Source organism: Mustela putorius, unplaced genomic scaffold (assembly GCF_011764305.1).
Source record: "Mustela putorius furo isolate JIRA1106 unplaced genomic scaffold, ASM1176430v1.1 tig00003962_pilon_pilon_pilon, whole genome shotgun sequence".
NCBI lineage: Eukaryota > Metazoa > Chordata > Mammalia > Carnivora > Mustelidae > Mustela > Mustela putorius.
In genome coordinates, this window is record NW_025422106.1 from 18,498,089 (window position 1) to 18,517,013 (window position 18,925).

The following is an 18,925-nucleotide window of genomic DNA, read 5'->3' on the forward strand; positions in this document are numbered from 1 at the left end:
AGGTATTCCCATTCCTTGTATCTTTCTCATATGTCCCCTACTTTCCTGCAGACAGAGTTGTTTTCCTTATTTCCATCAGTCTTAATTACATTTAGCAGAGTTTTAACTCTTAGAAACCTTAATCTCCAGAGAAAATTAAGTAGTAACCAATTAATTGTGAACAGCCTCTTATACCAGAATTCTTTAGATCTGAGATTTATGAACACAGTTCATAAATTCTAAAAACATGTTGACCGGCAGACCCAAGTATCCTCAGTTTCTCTATGGTAAGAAGCCAAAAGCACAAACCTGCATTGAGTAAACAATGCTTTCGTATTTATTTGGGAAAGACTTAGATATCCAGTTAATTCAGTCCAGTTCATCATTTAACTTAGCAAAACTTCAAAGTTTCAGGTTACCCAAAATTTTGAAAGCTTTTTAAAAGTTTTACTTATAAGCCTTTCATTTATTCGCCCTACTTGTTCTTAACAATTACCCACGAAAACTTTGAGACAAAATTAACCATCATTGAAGTCACCTTTTTGCTGACAAGTTGCAACAGAGATAACAAGAGTTTATTTGACCTGTGGTAAACCTTGGTAGAGTAGAAGTTTTATATTTAATGCTGATAATTCTAAAGACATGTTCTACCTTAATTAAACTAACAAATTCAAATTAGCTTAATATGTTATACCCCGGTCTTCTAAAAGCCAATCAGTTTGTTACCCACTGTCAGTTTTTATCTCGGACACCCACTGGGAAATCTGAGGTGGGTGGCGTAAGTCCAGGGAGAAATGCTCTTCACTCCTCGATAGCAAGGGGAGGAGAAGCAGAGGCACAGAGGACGTGCGGGAACTGGTTATGCAATCCGTGTCCAAGGTGGTGCAGAAACGGGAGGAGGGGGAGGTAGAAGCAGAAGAGGTGAGGTGCCACCAGCAAGACTGGAAGCAGATAAAAGCCCAAAGGTCAGTGAAAAAGAACTCCCGGTCCTAGAGCTTGTCATCTCAAACAGATGAAGAGACACATGTTGTCTTTCGACCAACAGAAAGTGAAAAGAGGCCGTCCCTGTCGGGCCAGAGAAGACAGGGAACCTCCCTGAAGCAAAAAGAGTTTCGGCAGCTGCGTGGGAATGTTCTTTAAGATCTCCATCTCAAGGTAGACTTACCAGACAACTGGCTCCAATTATCATAGCCATTAACCCTGGCAATGAATGAAGGAGAAACAGCCCCCCATATAGCAGGAATCTAGTGCTGTTAGGCAGTGTTCATCCAGTCCTCTCAAGATGCATACCAGATCTGAGACAGAAAAGAAGAAGCAAACAAAGAGAAGACCAGTAACTCAGGAAAGAGGGGGGACGATACAGAATCTTGGCAACAACCTGTTTACAGGAGAGACAAGGGAGGGGAGCACACAAAGAACATACAGAACACAGGGAAGGTGGTAGATTATCAGAAGGACCTGAGGCAGTTCGCTGATGGTAGATTGAGTAGAGGTGAGGAGAGGGGCTTCCTCGAGCCCCTGCAGGATTTGCAGATCAGGGATTTGGTACAGGATCACAGCTGCTGACCCTGTGGGGTCTCAGTCCATTTTCCCTGCCACCTATAAAAGGTCCAATGGATAAATACTGTTGAACCTTCAAGACCTGTTAATGGGCCATTTTGTTTTTATCATCCCTCAGAGATGATTGAGGCCAAGCATCATTATGGAAGAAGAGGCACTTTTTCTTTATATCCTCTTGTCCAAATGGACTCCAGTGTGTTAGGAGACAGCCCAAAGAAGAATCCTTGGGATCGAAGAGGCAGATCCCGTAGTTAATTCCTACCAAACGAGGAGAGTACATTTACCAGGAGTCCATTACCAAAATCCTTCTCAGCTCCCAAGTGGCATTCCATCAGGGATATTGCTAAAGGTTCCTGGGTTCCAAGTGGCAGGAGGTGTCCCGGATCTGGACCGCTCTTGACACCTTTGTACTATCTGAGAAGGGATGATCACCTCCCTGCCTCTCTGTGACATCTTAGACTACAGTAGGTGCCAGCGAATGGACTGAATCACCACAGAGATTGGGGCTGCCTCTTCCCATTTGGGGAAGTTAATATATTTGGCAACCAATAATGATACCCTTAGTAAGCCTCTAGATCTAGTATTAACAGATGGGGTAGAGGCCATGACCTTTGTTAAGAAGGACGGCTATTTCATATCATACTAAGCATCATATATCTAAGCTAGAAGTACTTAAAATCAGAAAGCAAAACGGAGAATGCCAGATAGCCCATGGGGAACAGCAAATGAGAGACATGAAAAACCAAAAATATCGCACTTCTATCTAATCTGAACAGCCTTCTCAAGAGCTTTATCCATGATCCAGCCCCAAGGGAGCAGTCTCCCTTCGGTGGGTAGATGCCTCAACTGGGTAATAGCTCCCACTGGTCCCTATTGGGAAGGCTGTGGTCAGACATATCTTAGATTTTATGTTCCTTGAGGGACCACACCAGGTTATTTAGGAGGAAACCTTACTCAGGAGCCTTAAAACGGGCGGCCATTCCAATGACATGTATGGCCGCCCTGTGCCTGAGAAGAATGCAAGTATTGAAAGAACAGGTAAAACAGGGAGAGCCTGATTTCTGAGCCCAGTGCCATCATGGCCAAGATACTGGTGTCTAGCCAGGTGGCAGGAGTTTGACTTCCCCGTAGTCTAGCCACAGGCAAGAGGTTTTCTCTTGAGCACTAAGACACATTCAGAATCGTTGTACTCTACAGGACGTCTCTGGAAAAGAACAAGAAGTAGAGGCTGGGGGGATAAAAAGGACTCAGCAAGTCACACCAAGGCCCTTAGAGGCCCTGCACGATCCCCATGCGGGTTGCTGGTGGATCGTGGAGTGCAACAGCCAAGAAAGAATTCTTCAGGCGTTTTGCGGTGCAAATTAGTAAGCTTTTTGTTGTTGTTGTTTATCATTAACGTGCAAGAGCACATGGTGGGGTTGGGGGCAGAGGGAGAGAGAGTTAGTGCAGAGCCCACATGGGGCTCCTTCTCACAACCCTCAGATCATATCCTGCACCAAAACCAAGAGTCAGACGCCCAACCAACTGAGCCACCCATGTGCCCCTTTAGTAAGCTTATTTAAGTAACATAGGGACAGGACAGAGCTGCACTTTTGCTGTATGAAACTGGTGGGTATATGCTTAGTGCTCAAGGAGGCAGGCACATGCCGAGAGTATTAGATCATAAATATTTCTTCGAGAGGCACCTGGCTGGCTTAGTCAGTGAAGCATGCAACTCTTGTTCTTAGGGTTGTGAGTTTGAGCCCCATGTTAGGTGTACAGATTACTTAAAAATAAAATCTTTAGGGTGCCTGGGTGGCTCAGTGGGTTAAGCCGCTGCCTTCGGCTCAGGTCATGATCTCGGGGTCCTGGGATCGAGTCCCGCATCGGGCTCTCTGCTCAGCAGGGAGCCTGCTTCCCTCTCTCTCTCTGCCTGCCTCTCCATCTACTTGTGATTTCTCTCTGTCAAATAAATAAATAATAAAATCTTTTAAAAAAATAAAATAAAATCTTCAAAAGAATAAAAAATAAAAATAAATGTTTCTTTCAATCTCTACTTGTGAAGCTACTCTTGCAATATTTCTCTAGTGCTTATGCTTATCATTCAGTTTGATAATTATTATCCGTGAGATGTATAGGGAGTCATGAGACCCTTTAAGAATGTAACAACTGGGCGCCTGGGTGGCTCAGTGGGTTAAGCCGCTGCCTTCGGCTCAGGTCATGGTCTCAGGGTCCTGGGATCAAGGCCCGCATAGGGCTCTCTGCTCAGCAGGGAGCCTGCTTCCCTCCCTCTCTCTGTGCCTGCCTCTCTGTCTACTTGTGATCTCTCTCTGTCAAATAAATAAATAAAATCTTTAAAAAAAAAAAAAAAGGAAGGCACTTGTGACCTTCTTTAAAAATAAATTAATTAAAAAAAAGAATGTAACGACCAGCATCTATTTGATCCTTATCGAGACTCTGCAGGCTATAGGTCAGCGTTCTGGGCTAAAGGTGAACATTTTTCTGCTTCTATCCCTCATTACTTTTTCTACAGCAAATGACATGATCACGTGCCTTATGTATTCTGTTGCAGCAATGGATTACATTGATTAATTACTGGATATTGAACTATCTTTAGATTTCTTAGATAAACTCCACCTGGTCGTGTTATATTACTATTCTTTATATTGTTGGATTGGACTTTTTTGGTATTTTGTTGGCCATTCTTACATCCATGTTGATGAAGGCTATTGGATATTCATTTACAGTTTTCTTGTACTGCCTTTTTCTTTTTTTGCTATCTGGATAATGCTGGCTTCATAAGATGAATTACGAAGTGTTCCCTTCCCCTTAAGAAGAGACATGGAGAATTGGTGTTATTTCTTCTTTAAATGTTTGGTAGAATTCACCAGTGAAATCATCTGAACCTGGAGTTTGGGGGGTTTTTTTGAAAGTTTTTTTTTTTTTTTTTAAGATTTTATTTATTTGGGAGAGAGCATGAGGGAAAGGGAGAAGCAGACTCCCCACTGAGCACAGAGCCCGCCACAGGCTCAGTCCCAGGTCCCTAATATCATGACCTGAGCCGAAATCAGATGCTTAAATGACTGAGCCACCCAGGCACCTCTTTTTTCAAACGGTTTCTAATCACAAATTTAATTTCTGTAATAGATAAAGCAGTACTCAGGTTATCTATTTCTTCTTGGCTGAGTTTTGGTAGTTTGTGACTTTCAAGGAATTATTTGGTTTCTTTCAAGTTCTTGAATTTATGTACATAGACTTGTTGAATATTTCCTTGTTACCCTTTTAACATCTGTGTGGTCTGTAGTGCTATCCCCTCCTTCATTCCATATTGGTAATTAGGTCGTTCTCACTTCTATTCTGACTAGAGGCTTAGCAATTTTATTGGTCCTTTGAAAGAACCAGGTTGTTGTTTTATTGATTTTTCTCTATTATTTTACTGTTTACAGTGTCACAAATTTTTAGTCTTCTCTTTATTGTTTCCTTCCGTTTTGCTTGTTCCATAAGACCTGGTAAAAACTGAAGTCATCAGGGTCACTGATCAGAAGTAATTATTAAGTTACAAAATATATTTTTTAAATGTATTCTTTTGAGAACCATCTTAATAGTTTTCCATGCTTTGTCTCTTTGCAGTTGACTGGTCTGAGCGTCTCCAATGGAAAGGACCAACTTGTAGTGTTCCATACAAAAGACAACAAAGACCTCATTGTCTGCCTTTTCAGCAAACAGCCAACCCATGAGAGTCGAATAGGAGAACTTGTTGGCGTCCTGGTGAATCATTTCAAGAGGTAAACTTGATTTTTCTAACTGAGGCAGGTTTTGAACATATAAAATCTTTCATTGTAATTCTTACTGAACTTATATATGGGCCAATTTCAGTGTATTTGAGTTGTTTTTCTTTATAAGAAAACTGAAATCATCTATCTGTTTCACAGAAGGCAAAATTAGCATCTAGGCTTGGTTTCAAGATTAGGAATGATCGTCTAGTTCTCCAGCCTTCAGCTGAACCAACAATGAGAGTTCCCCACTGGTGATTTCTTCATTGCCAATCCAAATGTAGCTAAATCCAAAAGACAGAAAAATTAACTTTATATTCATATTATCACTGCTTCTCGTTTATTCCAGATATAATCAGTGAGTGTGTCTAATATGAATATAAATTAGAAGACAGGTTTAAGATGACATATTGGTCTGTGAAGACCAAAGGAATTTCTGAGAGAGGCAACAACCTGTGCAAAAACATGGAGTTTGGGTGGCACAGGCTTATTCGCAGTAAACCTAGATGATGCTGGGGGAGGGAGAGGGGAGTGTTGTGGACAGTGATGTGAGACATATACACAGCACAGATCCTGAGAGCAGTGTGGACCAGTGAACAACCATTTTAAGCAGGTAAGTGACTTTGTCTGGTTATTTACTGGAATTGTTTTGGAGATGGGGCTTTCCTTCCTGTAGGACATCATGGCGTATTTGGGGTAGGGTGTTTCTGACTCCAAAGTCAGATCTTCTTCCCATGTGGCAGACTGTCTCTGCCTCCCCACCACCCTGATGCCAGGAAAAGACCACTTCTCAAAACTCAGTGACTGAGAAAGGACCCCGATCTCCAGTTCCTTCTCTTCCTACACGACACTTCCCAAGTTGGCAGAAATAATTGAGTCTTCTTTATTAGTGTTGGATTTTTTTTTTCTTTAGTTTAGACATAGCTTTTCTTCTTCTAAGCAAAGACATATGTCAGATGTTCCCCTGTCTAGTTCGACTGTGTTCATTGCTGCTGATCAGCATGTGCAGTGTAACTGTGGAAGTGCGCCGCCTAGACCATTTATTTTATGTTATTAAGCCTTGTATTCTAGATCAAAGTAGATCTTTGCCTCTGTGGTTAAATGCTTTTCAGTGGTGTAAATTTTTTAAAAATTTGTAATGGTCATCTGGTGGAAAATAATAAAATAATAATAATAATAAAATAATGGTAAACAGGCCTTTGAAAAATGCGCTTCCATCTGCCAAAGAGAGGCAAGAGAAATACTGTGGCATTTAGAATGGAAGGGAAAGACCTGGCAAATGGAGATCTCCGCAGTCATGTCTGCCACTCGAATTAGCAGGCTTATTTTCCTCCTAATATTTTGTTCGAGCAAAGTAAGGACTATTCAAGCGATTTTAATGTGGATGCCTACACTCATGACTGGTTTTCGCCTGGGAAATTAAAGTATTTTTCTCAATCTGGGTTCTTGTTTAGCAAATTCCAACTCCTGTTAAAATGCTTCTGTAAGTGGTAGAAAATGTGAACCTGATTCTAGAACTATCTATTGCTTTCTCTCCCTCACATATGCATTCTGAAATAACATTTCTAGTTGTAGTCCCTCCTGTCTTTAATATGTGGAAGAATTATAAATGTCTTTAAAAATTAGAAGTAGAAGGAAGAGGTGAAGTCTGTCAAAATGCTAGATTTTTCATTATTTATTTATTTATTTATTTATGATTTGGCAGAGAAATCACAAGTAGGCAGACAGGCAGAGAGAGGAGGGGAAGCAGACTCCCTGCTGAGCAGAGAGCCCTATACGGGGCTAGATCCCAGGACCCTGAGATCATGACCTGAGCCAAAGGTAGAGGCTTAACCCACTGAACCACCCAGGTGCCCTATAATTTATTCATGATGTTCCTATTCTGTGAATAAAAGGGCAAGTATAGATAAGAGAAAATCCCTCATCCCAGGCCCCAGAAAATTCAGGCTTGGAATTTTAACTTAGTGTTAGTCATCAACTTGCTGTTGACTTCTTGAGGCAAGGTTAATTTGATTTCTGTTCCAGCTGTTTTCCTTTATTGTCAAGTGTCTTATCATTGTTGTGACTGAACATTATATTGTGTTTTACAAGTACAGTGATGTGGCGCATGATCTAATTTGTACCTGGGTTAATTGTGGAAATCCAAAGGTGAGAGGGGTTTAAGTCCAGACCAATATTTTATCTCCCAATAATTTCCCTGAAGAATATTCTAAAAGATCCTCTGGTTAGAATTCAGAAGGAAAGGGATCAACATAACAAAATATACCATTGATAGAGTAGATCTGGGTTGTCTTTAAAAATTTATAAAGAGAGGATTTAGGTTTTAAAAATCTATGAGCAACATTCCAACCAAGTTTCAGAGACAAGAGGAACAAGTAAAAAATTTAGAAGGAAAAAAAAGGCATTGTATTTTGTTAGGCCAACACAGTGCTAAACCCAAAACAAACAAGGATAGCACAAGAAAAGAAAATTATAATCCAATCCCACTTTCATGTGGAGATTTTTTTTTTAAAGATTTTATTTATTTATTTGACAGAGAGAGATCACAAGTAGGCAGAGAGGCAGGCAGAGAGAGAGGGCAAAGCAGGCTCCCTGCTGAGCAAAGAGCCCGATCTGGGGCTCAATCCCAGGACCCTGGGATCATGACCTGAGCGGAAGGCAGAGGCTTTAACCCACCGAGCCACCCAGGCACCCTGATTTTTTTTTAAATCCTAAATAAAATGTGACCAAATTGGTCCAAGAGTGCCTGGGGCCTTAAAGAAACTTGTAAGTCGTGCTGACCCCCATGCATGGAGGAGGGTAAAGAGAAAGGACACACCCAGCTGAGGGAAGAAGCGGCCTCACGCATAGGACACAGCAGTGTGGAGAGAGGATGATGCGGTGTGAGGTCACAGCCTGAAAGGAAGCCTTTAGGACCGCCCTACCAGCCACCCTCACCTCCTCAAGAACGGCACTTACAGCTGCCCCCCCCCAAAGCAAACAATAAACCAGAAAGAAAAGAGCAAGAGAACCATGCATAGGCAATATGAAAAGAAGCAACAAAGAAAATAAGGAAAGGCAAATGAAGAAAAAAGAAAAATGTGGGAATAATCTTTACATTTAAAAAAAAAAAAGCTCAAGCACACTATCCAGAAATACCTGAGGCAGCCAGAGCAGCAAGTCCTGGCTCTGTTGCACAGATCAGAAATTACTCCAGAGAGAAGGCACAGGGATCCCAAGTCACATGCAACTAGGGTATGCTAATGAAGTTAAACAGGCTTCTCTACTGTGGTTCTTCTCACAGGCTTTAATATGCCCTTGTTCATTTTAGGAGCGCCCGGCTGGCTCCATGGGAGAGCACAGGACTCCTGATTTTGGAGTTGTGAGTTCAAGCCCCACGTTGGGCATGGAGCCTACTTAAAAACAGTCTTTTCTAAAAATACCTTTGTTCATTTTATTTATGTATTTATTTATTTCAAAGATTTTATTAATTTATTTGACAGAGAAAGACGCAGCAAGAAAGGGAACACAAGCAGGGGAAGTGGGAGAGGGAGAAGCAGACTTCCCGCTGAGCATGGAGCCTGATGCAGGCCTTGATCCCAGTACCCCAGGACCATGACCTGAGCTGAAGGCCACTCCAGCCTTTGTTCATTTTAAATGCAGCCAATAAGAAAGCTGTAAGGACATGTATGTCTGCATTATATGTGTGTGTAGGTGTATACAGGATATGGGTAACACTTTATCTCTAGAGGGGAAAAGGGGAGAGAGGCTACTGGGAGAAAGAGGTTGGGGGCAGATTTATTTATTTTTCACACTAAACCTTTTGCAATAAATGTATGTTACTTCTCTAAAAATTTTTTTTCATTTTAATAAGTGGCAGCTGGTTTTGAGGCCTCTTGTAGGTGGCTCTGAATTCATGGTTATTTCCTTTCCCTGTTCAGAAAAGTAGACAGAAACAAAAAAGCTTTCTGACTGAATGATCTCTCTCATAGCATCTGAATACTTGGAAAAAACAAAAGCAAATAAAACCTCTTGGACACACACGAAACTCAATGTAACATTGTGTGTCAACTATACTCACATAAAAACAAAACACAACAAAAAAAAATTGTTGTTTTAAAGTAAAAAAAAAAAGATCAGAATAAACCAGCAAATAACCAGAAAGCCTCTGGGAATCTCCTTGTCATGTGTGGCCCGGCTGTGGGCCCAGGGGCCCAGAGCGAGCTCTCTTCCTCCGTGGCGGCCGGGCCAGCGGTGTGCCAGGCGGGTCTGCTGAGCAGAGGTTATGAAGATGGCCGCCTCGGTGTTTGGCTTGTGTCTCGGCCTCAGCAGCAGCCACCTGCTGGTGGGGAGCTTTCCTGCCCACTCGTGAGCAGATGGTCTCACGTTGGCTGCCCAGGCTGCAGAGTCACCAGGAACTCTGCGATATTAAGCTGTCAGTGGACCCATCTGCCCTGAGCAGCTGTCCAGGCATGCGCCTGTCTGGATGCTGGAAACCTCGGTGGAACCCAGTCTCAGGCATAGACACTTCTTCTCTCTCCTGTTCTGTTTCTGGGGATGAGAGCCAGAAGTCAGTGCCATCTGCTTCTTGGTTTTCGTAAGCTCCTGATTACGTAAGCAGTATCTTTAATATCTGCTTAATTAAAAGAATGCCGTTGCTTCTGGTCTTTTAACTCACGGCAAGAATCAGACCCAAGAAGCAGGCCATCAGTTTGGCCCTGGGGAGTCCAGGCAGGGGGCCGGGGAAATGTGGCCTCCTGACCAGAGGTCCAGCAGCCACTGCTCACTGCCTCCCCACTGCTCACATGTGTGTCTCCTGCTCCTCTGTCCCTGACCCCCAAGTACACGTTTTCACGTATTCCCTTGATCTGTCTTCCCAGATTGTTCTCCTTGAATACAGGTTTACTAATCATTGTATATATGACAACTTAAAATATTGGCTAAAGATAAAATAAAGACAGGTGAAAATAATGTACGTAGCCAACTATAGAGGCTTCATTAATTAAATTATAGTCCATCTCCTTGATGGAGTATTTGGGCCATTTAAAACTATAAATATTGGGGTACCTAGGTGGCTCAGTCGGTTAAGCGTCTGCCTTTGACTCGGGTCATGGTCCCAGGGTCCTGGAATCGAGCCCCTCATCAGGCTCTCTACTCAGTGGGGAGCCTGCTTTTCCCTCTCCCACTCCCCCTGCTTGAGTTCCCTCTCTCGCTCTCTCTCTCTCTCTTTTTCTCTGTCAAATAAATAAACCCTTTTAAAAATAAAAACATAAAAAATAAATTATAATTATTGAAGGCATTTCATTGATGGTGAGAGAAAAGTGAGTGACCACAACCTACCATCCTCTGCCTCCTAGTATAGATACACATGAAAACACAGAAAGAGATGCCCACCTCCTGTAGTGCCAGAAACTGGAAATGTTCCCCAGCCACAGGCCCACTGAGAGGGCCGCTCTTCCCCTCTACTCCCGTGCCACCTCATCAGGCCTTCCCTGGCCGTCTTGGTAGAGAACAGCAGTTCGCCTCTCTGCCCACACCAGCACTCCCTATCCCCCCGCCCTGCTTAACTTTGCCCCACAGCTCTCATCTCCCTCTGACACTGTACGTTTACTCAGTTCTTTATCACCTATATTCCAGCTAGAATGCAAGCCCCATGTATGTCAGCAGGGACTACACTTTTGTTGTTGGCCGCAGTTGCCCTAGTGTTCAGAACACAGCCTGGCCCTCAGAGGACCCAGGAGGTTACCATTGACTGCCAAGGCTGGCTGCCGGGGCCCACCGGCTGCAGGACACTTCCGCCCCTTCCCCGGATAGGGGCTCTTGCCAACCAGAAGATGGTAACGTAGCCCTCCTTGTCTAGGAAAGAAAAGAACTCTGTTACAATTTCCTTCCCTTTGGGAATGCCTCTCTCCTGTACTGGTTACAAGATTCCAGCTCTAAGCGATGTAAGACATCTAGGGACAGACGTGAATAGGTATTTTAAGATCCTAAGTCAGCAATGAAGAGAGCTCCGGGAAGAGCCAGGGTGTGTTGTGTGCTAGGAGTAGCAGCTTTTTGCCACAACTAAAGACCTAGGAGTACTCTCAGACTCTCCTTGTCAGTAAGCTGACAGGGAGGGACACGAGACGTGGGGATTCCTGCTCAGATCAGCAGCTGCGGAATAAGGAAAAGACTTCAGAGCCACAGCCAGAGGCTGTGGGCATCAGCCAGCTCCCCAGCTGAAAGGCTGAGGAATGGGTTCTCACTGCGAACAGAGACAGAGGGAGAAGGAACCCAGAAGAACCCATATGCACCTTCAGTGTGAGAGCGTCTGGACTGAACAGATGTCTCCTTAGTTGTGAGGCCTGTAAAGGAGCACAACAGCAGGAAGAAAGACTCAGACTTCCTCTCAGCTTGACTCAGAATTGGTGGAATAGCACATTTTCTATAATTGTCATTTTAAATATGAAAACCAAAAAATAATAAATTTTAAAATTATGAGATTCTTTTAGAATATCTTTTCTCACAGAAACAAAGCAACTAGGAATGTGGATGGATTCACATAAAATGTTCGTAGTAGAAAAAAAATCTTCTCGGGCGCCTGAGTGGCTCAGTGGGTTAAAGCCTCTGCCTTCGGCTCAGGTCATGATCTCAGGGTCCTGGGATCGAGCCCCACGTCGGGCTCTCTGCTCTGTGGGGAGCCTGCTTCTTCCTCTCTCTCTGCCTGCCTCTCTGCCTACTTGTGATCTCTCTCTGTCAAATAAATAAATAAAATCTTTAAAAAAAAAAAAGAAAAAGAAAAAAAATCCTCTCAATCCATGCACTGTCTTTGGTAAGGTAGAATCATTACCAAATGAAGCCAGGAGTTATATCGCGGTCTTCAGAGGAAGGATATCAGGCCTGGAGATATTGTAGAAAATGAAAAGAATCCGACTGAGGCTATAAAGAGAAAAGAAACTGTGGTACGAAATGGAAATGGAAAGCAGCTTATATTACTAGAAGACTCCGAGAACTCCTTGTCAGAAAAAAAAAAAAATCAGGGAACAATTTGTTAAAGGATATTATATTGCTTGCTGACCAAAAGAAATGAAGGGGGAAAAAAAAGAAAAGAAAAATGTAAAAACAAGCCCAGCCTAGCTAAATTATGCCATTCAGAATTAGTAACTTCTGGCTTTCCACATCTGAGACTTCTTTGATGCAAAGTAGTTCTTGGTCTTCTCTGTTTAGCATATGCATTAAATTAACAGACCTAGTAGAAATGAGTATTTGACAGGAAACAGACAGTGTGGCTTCTGGCCTAGCTCTGCCATCAGCTAGCTCTAAGGTCTTGAGCAGATCAATCTTTTTTGTTCCACCATGTATGTGTAAGATTAAAGGTCTCCACTGATTTTGTTCATTCAGTTAAAAAATATATATATATTTCTGTTCGCATAATGATGACAAAGTCCTGGCAGTGTTTCCCAACACTGTAAATAAACTTCACACTACTGAATTGTGCACTTACAAATGAGTAAGATGGCAAAAATGAAATGAAAGTCAGGGTTGGTTAGCCTACACCATAGAAACAAGGAGAAGAAAAAATTTCTTGAGGTTCAGTCACACATCAGACATCATCTTATGGCATAGAAATACAGAGACCCATGTCCTACCCTCAAGAAGTTGGCAGTCTTCGAGGGAGACAAGTGTCTGAGTCATAATAAGTTTGTAGAAGTATAGAGAAAGTGGCTTAAAACACAGAGGACCGGGTATGTCTTTCCATGGGACAAAAAGAGGGGAAAGATATTCTAGGGAAGCCTCATCAATGAGAAGTGGCCTTTGTACCAAGCTTATGAAGAGATCTCCAAGTTAAAAGGACAGACTTGCATCTTGAGGCAAGATGGAGTGACAAGGATGAGATTTACTCTCCTTTCTGGTACAGCCATAAACAGACAAAATACACAAAACAGTGGTTTCCAACACACTGGATATCAGACAATAAAGGATGATGATTTATGAAAGACGACAAGCAAATGAGATGGACCCTACCGTTCCCCCAGCTTACTGCCTTGAGAGAATATGCAGGCCATGGCACAAGGAAGGAGAACCGTCATGGAACCTGGGGGTTGGGAGACCACGGCCGCTGAAGTTTGCAGGATGGGGTAACAGAGGAGAGAGAGCTACACAGAGAACTCTGGAGACCTGCAGGATTCATCTAAGTACTGATCAGTGCAGGTGTATTAGAGCACTACCTGAGAACAAAAGAACAATGCAAAAAGGTTAGCAGTAACAAGGCCTGGTATCACAGAGAGGGAAGAGTACTGCCTGTTCCCAGTAGCCACACTGGGGAACCTCATCATTCACAGGGCATGGAGTATAGTACACACAAGGGTCTTGCTTCAGTAGTGGGATATAATTGGCCCTACTCTTAGCACTGCTCTGGTTTCCTCTGATAAATCTTAAAAGCAAGACCCAAAACGATCAAACTGGGGCACCCAGCTGGCTCAGTCAGTAGAGCATGCAACTCTTGATCCCAGGGTGGTGAGTTTGAGCCCCACGCTAGGTGTAGAGATTCTAAAAATAAATAAATGAAAATGTGGGGAAAAAAGAGGATCAAGAGACACATAAGTGACTCAGTTAAGCATCTGGCTTCAGCTTAGGTCATGATTTCAGGGTCCTGGGATCAGGTACCACATGGGAAGCTCCCTGCTCGGGGTGGGGGGGTGCTCCTTCTCCCTCTGCCTCTGCTTCCCCCCCACACCCCTGCTGATGCACATGCACTCTCACTCTCTAAAATAAATAAATAAAATCTTTTTTTAAAAAAAGATCAAATTATTTCCAAATAATTTCAACCCAGAAAAAGCTTAAGAATATTTAAAGGAATACAAAGTTATCCAGAATTTAAGTAGGTAAAGTTGACAGTGTCTGACATTCAGTCAAAAATCAGCAGGTCTGCAGGAAAGCAGAATGATACAATCCATTATGATAAGAATAGGCTATTAAAATAGTTACTATCACTGCATTGTAACAAGTGAACACCAGAAGGTATCTGGAAAAACCCAAATCAAACTTCTGGAAGTAAAAACTACACTGTTGGACATGAAATTGCACAGGATGGGATTAGCAGCACATTGGACATTGCAGAAATAAAGATTAGTGAACATGAAGACAAAGCAATAGAAACCATCCAGAATGAAGCACAGACAAAACAGAGAAATTTTTGGAAAAAGGAACAGATCCCCAGTGAATTGTGGAACAACTTCAATCGGTCTAATATATGTATAAATAAGTACCCAACCAAAGGGGAAGACAGAAACAGTATTTGAAGAAATAATGGCTGAAAACTTTCCAAATTTGATAAAACCTTTATAAACCCACAGATCCTAGAAGTTACGTGCAAAAAAATCATGAAAAAACTACACCAAAGTGTATCATAGATTGCTCAAAACCAGTGATTAAAAATTAAACCTTAGGGGCGCCTGGGTGGCTCAGTGGGTTAAAGCCTCTGCCTTAGCGGGTCCTGGGATCGAGCCCCGCATCGGGCTCTCTGCTCAGCAGGAAGCCTGCTTCCTCCTCTCTCTCTGTCTGCCTCTCTGCCTACTTGTGACCTCTGTCTGTCAAGTAAATAAATTAAATCTTTAAAAAAAAAATTAAACCTTAAAAGCAGCCAGAGGAAAAAGACACATTATGTACAAAGGAATAGAGATAAAAGTGTCAACAGATTTCTCATCAGTAACAATGAAACAGCAAGAAAACAGTAGAACAACATCCGTTGTTTGTTTTAAGTTTACTTATTTTTTTAGTAATCTCTGCACTCAACATGGACCTTAAACCCACAACCCCAAGATCAAGAGTCTCATGTTCCTCTTACTGAGCCAGTCCAATGCCCTGGAACAACATCTTTGAAGTACTTAAGGAAAAAAATCATCAACCTATAATTCTATGTCAACCAATAATAGCTTTCAGAAACAAAAATGAGGGGCACCTGGGTGGCTCAGTTGGGTAAGCCTCTGACTCTTGATTTTGGCTCAGGTCATGATCTCAGGGTTGTGAGATCAAGCCCCACACTGGACTCCACACTGGGGATGGAACCTGCTTGAGATTCTCTCCCTCTCCCTCTGCAACCTCATCCCGCCTGCCAACACACACACACTCTCTTTCTTTCTCTAAAAAAAAATAAAATGAAGATGAATTCAAGACTTTTCAGAGACACAGTAACTGAAACAATTCTTTACCCATAGACTCACTGTCAAGAAATGTTAAAGGAAATCCTTTAGACAGAATAAAAATAAACCACATGAAAATATAGATCTCCACAAATGAATAAAGAGCATTAGAAATAAGAGCTACATGAGTAAATACATAAGATTCTTTCCTTGTTATAGATAATTACCTATTTTAAAAATAGCAGTAACAAAGTAATATGGGTCAATTCATGAAGAGAATATAACAAACCTAAATGTTTATGCCTCTAAAAAGAGGGTTCCAAAATATAGGAAGCAAAAACTGATAGATCTGCAAGGGAAAATGGTCAAATCACAATGATCATTGTGATTGGAGGAGGCACGGGCTTTGGCAAGTTCAATACTCAGCAATTGTGAAATCAACAGAAAATAAGAAACCGAATTGACCTAATTAACATTTAGAGGACCTAACAACATCAGAGCCCACATTCTCTTCAAAGTACATATTTGCCAAGATAGACTGTGTTCTGTCTGAGCCATGATACAAGTCACAATTAATATAACGGATTCAGAGATTCCTGCCTTCATGAAATAATAACAAAAAGATCTCTGATAAATCCCGAAATAATTGGAAGCTAAATAACACACTTCAGAGTAACACATGGGTCAAAGAGGTAATTAAAAGGAAGGACAGGAAGTATTTTGAACTGCATTAAGATAAAAACCCGACATATCAAAATTTGTGTCATGCTGCTAAAAGCATACTTAGGTGAAAATTTATCGCACTAAACACCAAGAATAGAAAAGAAGAAAGGTCTCAAATAAGTAACCTCAGCTTCCATTTCAAAGTAACTGGAAAAATAATAACAAATTAGACTACAGAAACCGGAAGAAAAAAAAATACAGATCAGAGCTGCAATCAGTGAAATAGAAAAATGAAAGCAAATATCAATGAGATCAAAATAAAATTGACAAGCATCCAGTCAGATGATGACAAAGAACAGAAGACACAAATCACCCATGTTGAGATGAGACTTGCCTGCAGATTCTGTGGCTATTAAAAAGATAACCGGGAAATATCTTTATTAATATTTTATGCCCATAAGTCTGCTAGCTTAGATGAAATAGACAAATTCCTTAAAAGGCACAGACTATCAAAGGTCACACAAGAAGAAATAAATAACCAGAATAGTTCTGTGTCTGTTCAAGAAATTGAGTTAGCAGTTAAAACTTTCCCACAGAGAAAACTCCCAACTTCGGAAGGCTTCACTGGTGAATTCTATACTCTTAAGGCAGAAGTAATATGAGTTTTGTACAAACTCTTCTAGAAAAGGGAGAAGGAGATCCTCCCCAACTCATCCTATGAGGCCAGCCTTACCCTGATACCAAAACCAGACAAAAATATTACAAGAAAAGATACGACAGCAATACTCATTGGAAATGGAGATGTAAAAAAAAAAATCTAAGCAAAATTAAGTGTCTCCACTCTACCAGAATATAGAAGGAAAAATCGAATTCAACAATATAAAAACTGAGTAATACATATAACCGAATGAGATTCATCTGAGGATAATTTAACATTCAAAAATCAATATGTATAATTCACCCTTTTTACAACTAAAAGGGAAAACCATGTGACATTTCAATAGATGCAGAAAAAGCATTTGACAAAACTTAACGTCCATTTCTGATAAAACTCCCAGCGGACTAACAATAGAAGTAACCCTTAATCAGATAAAGAGCATTTATGAAAAATCTCAAGCCAATATCGTATTTAATAATGAAAGACCGAATGCTTTCTCCCTAAGATGGGATTCAATACTATTGGGTAATTTTTGGATAACTGTTTTGTCCATTTGGGATAATTGTGTTAATTGCATAATTTGTATCACTTTAACAGTATCATTTTGGAAAATAGTTTGGCAGATTTTTAAAGTTAAACACATACCTGCCGTCTATTTCAGTCTTGCCACTGCTAAACATTTAACCAAAAGAAATCAAAGCAGACAGCCCCATACAAACCTCTACACAGATAATCAGAGCAGCTCTGTTTAGAACAGCCAAACACAAGGAACAACCCAAAGGTCCGTGAACAGGCGAGCGGAGAAGCAAACCGCTCTGTCCAGACCGTGGACTCCTACTCAGGAGTGAGAAGAATGAACCGTGTATATACCCTACGAACTTCAAAATTCCTCGCACAATGAGTGCTTAGTGAAGCCCACCAGGGAAGTGCACATACCATATGATTTTGTTTATATAAAACTCTAGGAAATACAAATCAATCTGTCGTAACAGGAAGCCGAGGAGTGGTTGTCTGAGAAGGGAGAGTGAGTGGGGAGGGGCGGGGAGAGAGGAGCGCAGAGAAACACCAGGAAACATTGGGAGGCGATGAGCTTGTGGAGTGTGGTGTTGCTTTCCCGGGTGTATCCACACCTCAAAACCTGTCAGATGACATACTCGAAATACGCGGAGTTTATCATATGTCAGCGATATCCTCAATACCGTCGTTAATAAACGTGGGCCTGGGATCTGGGGCCCAGGGAGGGGTGTGTGGGCAAGAGGGGCAGTGTACTGGGAGACAGAAGAAAGCAGGAACAAAGCCATGAAGGAAAAATTTGAAAGTACACGGGCCGTGCCTGAGAGCAGTGAGCAGGAGTCCACTGCAGTGGCCGGAGAGGCGAGGTGGAGGGGAGTGGCAAGTCGAACTACGGGAAAGGGAGGTAAGAATGACCAGATCGTCAGGGATGGGAAGGCAGTTTAATGAGTTTGAACTGATGCCAAAGCCGAAGGAAGTCACCAAGGAGAACATGTGGAGTGAGAAAAGGGGTCAGGCTAGAGACCTGGGCGATTCCTGGATTTCCTAGATAGCAGGACGCTTGGGCAGAGTCCTCTCAGAAAGAAGAGGGCACCATGGTCAAGTGCCTCAGCAGGGAAGGGGATTCAGCCCCCAGAAAAGTCCATTTGACTTGGCGGCTTTTGGAAGGACCTTTATTAAAGCGTTGGTGGCAAAAGCAAATTGGTGGAAGGAAGGAAGGAAGGAAGGAAGGAATTCTAAGAAAGAAAGATTAGGGGCGCCTGGGTGGCTCAGTGGGTTAAAGCCTCTGCCTTCGGCTCAGGTCAAGATCCCAGGGTCCTGGGATCGAGCCCCGTATCAGGTTCTCTGCTCAGCAGGGAGCCTGCTTCCTCCTCTCTTTCTCTCTCTCTGCCTACTTGTGATCTGTCAAATAAATAAATAAAATCTTTTAAAAAAAAAAGAAAGAAAGAAATTATATGAAAGTATAAGCTGATCCTTAAAATACTAGCTTCTCTTCTGATGCTAAATTCTGTGGTTTTAATGTTTATACTGCACAAGTTTAAGAAAAGCAGCTCTGGGCACCTGTTGTGTAGGTGAGAACCTGAAAAGCCAGTTGTAAGGAGATGTGTCCCGAACGCAGCCAGCTCCTCCTCGTTCCCGGGTCAGCAGGGTCCTGCGGTGGCTTTTCTACCAGCCATCAAAGCAGTGATTCTAGAGTTGGG

General features: G+C 42.2%; 1 protein-coding gene across 2 annotated transcripts in view; it reads left to right on the plus strand.

The window, feature by feature from the left end:
• Window positions 1-18,925, plus strand: part of MYO1D (myosin ID) — a 340,193-nt gene that overhangs the window by 250,201 nt on the left and 71,067 nt on the right. For both annotated transcript variants that reach the window (XM_004747082.2, XM_004747083.3), the window contains one exon: window positions 5,149-5,303. In XM_004747082.2, coding sequence (XP_004747139.1) covers window positions 5,149-5,303 — 155 coding nt within the window. The remainder of the gene's footprint in view (window positions 1-5,148; window positions 5,304-18,925) is intronic.